This window comes from Diospyros lotus, chromosome 4 (assembly GCF_014633365.1).
Source record: "Diospyros lotus cultivar Yz01 chromosome 4, ASM1463336v1, whole genome shotgun sequence".
NCBI lineage: Eukaryota > Viridiplantae > Streptophyta > Magnoliopsida > Ericales > Ebenaceae > Diospyros > Diospyros lotus.
Genome location: NC_068341.1, coordinates 12,899,452 through 12,904,667, shown reverse-complemented (window position 1 = coordinate 12,904,667; position 5,216 = coordinate 12,899,452). Strand labels below are relative to the sequence as shown.

Here is a 5,216-nt window from a genome sequence, read left to right as displayed (position 1 = left end):
AATGTTTATGCTAATTTTTCCTTTTTTGGCAGTCAATGGCTTAGCCTTTTTTTGGAAGGGATCAACGAGGCAAGAGAGAATCCTTCCCCTCAATCCTCTGTAACAACCGACAGCTTACTTAACATTTCTTTCTACTATATTCTATTCCGCATGCTAAATAATGCCTTTATATAATTTTTGTATGGAGAATATCATCAAAATAATATGATAATGGCATTTTTTTTATAATTATGAATCATTTCAGTTAGGGTTTTTTCTTTCATATGTATGATTATTAATGAGTCATGTCATTTTATTTATATATGTTAATTGGAAAGGGAGGAAACAACAGGGAGGATTAGAAAAGTAAAAACAAAAATTTAAGGTAAGAAATAGAGAAACAAACAAACAAACAAACAAAAAAGGAGAAAAACCTCTTCACTCTACAGTCCCAAGTGAGTTAATCCTAATGAACAAGTTTGATACATGAAACCCTTCAAAGAGTGGGGCAAAGAATTGGATACTGTCTATCAATGAACAATGTGGGTAGTGGCTATGAGAGGTTCAGTTTCAAGTGAATCTGATGATTTCACCAACTCATCATTCGTGCACAAAATCCCTTCAAGCTTAACGTTCCTCTTGGTTTCTTTAATGGCAGATTCTGGTGGCAATGATACTGGCAATGAAGCATTATCGGAAGCTGAAGAAGGAGGAGAAGAAGAAGAAGAAGACTGAGTGAGCTCTCTAGCTCTTTCTACTTCAACCATCCAATCTGTTTTGCAGAGAACAGAGAGCATGAGGCAAGCACAAGAGGCCTGAGCTGCAAGCAAGCCAAGCCAAAGCCCTGGAAATCCCATCTTGCCAACAAAGCCCATGAAAATGGCTACCGGCATACCCACAAAGTAAAATGACCCCAAGTTGATGTTGGCCCCTGTGGTCGGCCTGGCGCTGCCTCTCAAAACGCCGCAGCCGGTGGTTTGGGGGCAGTTTCCGAGCTCACAGAGGCCGGTTATGGGCAATGCAACCGCAGTGAGCTCAAGAATCTCAGCATCTTTGGTGAAAAACCTGCCCCACTTGTGCCTCACCAGGGTCGTGAACAGCATGGCTGCCAGGCCCAGCGCCACCGCGCAGCCGAGCGACACGATCATCGATATCCGGGCTTTCGCCGGCCGCCTGGCGCCGAGCTCGTTCCCCACCCTGGTGGAGACTCCGAGGCTGAGAGCCGAAGGGAAAACATAGACTAGGGAGGTGGTTTGGATGAGAATCCCCATTGAAGCAATGGTGGCTTTCGGATTGGCAAGGAGTCCACAAAGCATTATCATGAACTCATACCACCACCACTCGAGGCAAACCGAAATGCAAGTGGGGATTGCCAGAGCGAGCAGAGTCGACCATCCGCGGAGGCAGTCGATGCTCGGCGCCACCCACGAGCCCTTGTACACTCCGGAGAAGTAGATGAAGGAGCAAAGCAGGAGGAAGAGATTGAGATTAGTCCAAACCGTGGCCAAGGCAACTCCTGCAATTCCCATCTTGAAATAGACAACTAGGAGAAAGTTAATGGGCACATGAAGAAGCACAGAGATGGCTGAGCAGTAGGTTAATGGCATTGTAATGCTCTGAGTTCTGAGATATATACGTAGAGGATGGAGCAATGAGAGGAAGAAGAGGTCTGGAATGGCAAAAACGATGTAAGTATGAGCAATGGAAGAGATTTCTTCGTCTTGGCCGCACCACAGCAGAATTCTCTTCATGTTAAGCCACATGAAGGAAATGGGAATGGAGGTGGAGAGCAGGAGAAGCACTGTTCTTTGCAAAGTGAGGCCAAGGAGCTTCCACTGTTTTGCACCATAAGCTTGTCCACAAATCGGCTCCATGCCCATGGCCAGGCCGGAGATGACAGAATAGCCAGTGATGTTGGCGAAACCGATTGAAAGCGAGCCCCCGGCGAGCTCGAGTTCCCCGAGGTAGCCCAGGAAGAGCATGGAGATCATGGCTCTTGAGAAGAGTATAAGTCCTGTCATGGCTGTTGGGCCGGAGATTTTCCCTATGGCTTTGATCTCTTCCAGGGCCTAAACGCAAAGAAACCAATAATGATCAACAACATGCAAGAGATGAATTTACTAGTAATCGATGACCATTCCATTATATGTTATGTTTTTTAAGTAAATGACTAATTAGTCGGGTTTTAGGTATTTGGTTTTTGGTTTTTTATTATTACCTCAGAAGGAGTTGGCCATCTGTGGAGCTCATCAAACTCATCATTCTTATTGTTGTGGAGAACCATAGCCTTGTTGGTCTTTGTGAAATGGGACTTCATAGAAGAGACAAATGAGGATGGAGAAGATGGCTTGGGGTTACACATATACACAAAAGCAACTAAACTTAGATTTCTTCTTGTTAAGGAAGGGGAGTAGCAGTAAATGGCAAAAGGTGGAATGGGGAGGGGGAGAAAAGCAAACCAAGTACAGCTAACTTTGTGCGTGCGGACGGGCTGGCTGGCTTATTTGTTTTTCCTTTGGCTTTGGCTTTGGCTTTGGCTTTGGGGAGCTTTGAGTGGGAGAGACAAGCACACGGGATGGCTATATATACACATGAAGGAATTCGGGCTTGTTCTGTCTGCGTCCCATAAACGTATCAGTATCTCCAAGATGAAAATGCTGTCAAAAACCGGCTTCTAGTTTCAGTTTAGTGGGGGGCCGACCCCCCAACAAGGTACGCAAAATATGTTAAAATAAAAATATATACTCTGTTAAAATGACTCATACTTGTTAAAAAAATGTAATCTTTAGATCTTAGGATAGCATTTTTTTTCTCACTATGATTATAAAAAAAGATATGAATTTTCACCATAGTGGCAATACCTAAGAAAATAGAAAAGAAAAGAAAAGAAAAAAAAAAAAAAAAAAAGGAGAATAGGGGTTGTAGGACGAGAGGTGGATAGGATAGAAGTCAAGTCTTATCTTATAAGATGGTGAAGCCAAAATAAAAAATGATTGATGGTTAACATTATTTGTTTTTAACCGGAAGGTGGGTTGGACTCCAAGGAACATAGTTGATGGTGACAAGGAGGGGGTGTCCATTGTCCGCCCTTGGCAGTTTACCAATGTTGGGATGGCTCTAATTTAATTGAACTTTTTTTTACTTAAAAAGGGATAATATTTTATTATCTCACCATCAAAGAGGGAATCGACACTTGTCTTTTGGGTGACAAGTGGATTTGTGTATTGACAACAGATTCCCATTCTAATTCTAATTCTAATTCTAGTTCTAATTCTAATTCTATTCCTTTCCTTCATGTGAAATGACAATGGCATATTGGCATATTAACAAATTAATTGCACATCTCTACTCTACTCTTGAAAACCCCAGGAATTTCAACTCTAGTCTTGCAATTCCCTCCCTTGGATCTGGGGGCTGTAAGTGAAGCCCCTAAAGATGGGTTTTGCAACCCTCATCGCTTGCCGCCTGTGGTGCCTGCTAGTGCTAGCCACTACATATATGTACTTACCACTATGTATTTGTTAATTTATATATATATATATAAGTTATATACACAGAAAATATATAAATGTATAGTAAATTTTTTTTTTGTTATATTTAGAAAATATTTAGTTTATAATTATATTTTTTTGTAAAGTAAACTATATTTTTATAATTAAAATATTAAGAGTGTGTGTGCATGTAATGAGGTGGCAATTAGTTGCCAAGTCATCCCCCAAATCAAAATTGCATTACTATTTTAATGGCTATAATTAGCTGAAGATATTGATAGTTTACGATTAAAATAAAAAAAAAATTAAGTGAATAAGTTAAAAAAAATAAAAATTCATTTGGAAAATTGAAAATTTTAGCATTTATTTTTGGTAATTTACCTTTCTGGAATGACATACAAGTGATAATTTTCAAATTTTAATTTGGAATAAAATATGAATATTACGTGTATATGTATATATTTTTGAGAAATAAAATGTGAAAAATTAATCTCTGTCATATGGCAATATCTTTAAAAGAAGACAAAATTATCTGAATACCATATTGCATGTGTTGGGAATGAAGTGTAATGTTGGCACTTTCAGATACACAGGCCATCCATGTGATGAAACTCAGACAAAGCACCGCCACTTCGGCTACCTATGTTGTCTGCATCTGCAACCGGCTTGAGCAGAGCACCGCCACTTCGGCTACCTATGTTGTCTGCATCTGCAACCGGCTTGAGCAGAGCACCGCCACTTCGGCTACTTGCCCAATTTGAAAGAAAGAATCTCTTTTATCTACTTTTCCGCTCTCTCTTTTTAATTTTCTCCTCGTGTTGGAAGGTTAACCCATATTAATAATGGGTCCGTTAAAAACATACCATCAGCTGGTCGGTCGACAATTATTCCATGAGTTTGGAACATGTGTGCTTGAATGAAAGCATTACTACCCAATGTATATGATAAAAAATCAAAAATCACAATGACTACCTACCAATGTTATTTGAATTTATTTACTTATAATATAAAAGTGGAAAACACTTGTCTTTATGGTTAGAAACTAATTTATGGGTGGTCAAATTAAGGTAAGATGGTTTGCATTAGGTGGGCTTTGGGTGTGGGCTAAGTTAGGTAGGTAATAATAATAATCATCAAGTGGCCCCCTTTCCTTTTGAGATCTTCCTCAAATCACCCAGGTAATGGGGTTGTTGGCTTAAGACCCTGCCATTTTTCCAAGCTCCCAAATTCGGTAATGGGATATATAATGTTTGTCACCATGTCATGATTGGGGGCTATGATTTTAAGACCTCGATCTTTTCTGATTTTAATAAAATCGGATATACTTTAAACTAATTTTGAAAAAAACTTGCACAATTTCAAAGAGATAATAATAATGAGTTAATTATGATTGATAGCGAGTTTGTAATTCATACGAGAGGAATAGTGCTTTCAAAAAGTTTGATTACCTTTAATGAGATGCTAAATACATTTTTTAAACATCTAATCACATTGATGGGTTCCTTGGTGGTGGGGGAAGAGAAGTGGCCCAAATGTGTCAAATCGGAGGGGATTTCATTTTTTTATTTTTTAATTTTTTTTTAACATTTTTTTGCTTTTGGTTTCTAAATGGGTCATAAAAAAAGTTATCTTCATGGGTATGTGTGGGAAGGTCTCTGTTTTTACAACAAGAGAAGGGAAGGGACCACTACACAGCAATGGGTGTTTGTGTTAATGGGGAATATGACAGCAAGAGATATGGCTGTA

At 39.5% G+C, this 5,216-nt stretch overlaps 1 protein-coding gene across 1 annotated transcript; it reads right to left on the bottom strand.

Moving 5' to 3' along the window:
- Positions 1-337: 337 nt before the first annotated feature.
- LOC127800448 (protein DETOXIFICATION 48) lies at positions 338-2,534 on the bottom strand. Its single transcript, XM_052335062.1, has 2 exons — positions 2,198-2,534; positions 338-2,048 (listed from the first exon to the last, which is right to left on the bottom strand). Exons 1-2 carry the CDS (start codon positions 2,339-2,341, stop codon positions 510-512), a joined length of 1,683 nt encoding a protein of 560 aa, XP_052191022.1. The 5' UTR covers positions 2,342-2,534; the 3' UTR covers positions 338-509.
- Between the last annotated feature and the right edge of the window lie 2,682 nt (positions 2,535-5,216).

Bases quoted from the DNA above. Each gene is read 5' to 3' on its own strand.
- LOC127800448 (XM_052335062.1), bottom strand. From the start codon at position 2,341: ATGTGTAACCCCAAGCCATCTTCTCCATCCTCATTTGTCTCTTCTATG. The intron at 2,049-2,197 runs GTAATAATAAAA...CTTTGCGTTTAG, and splicing joins GATGGCCAACTCCTTCTGAG to GCCCTGGAAGAGATCAAAGC.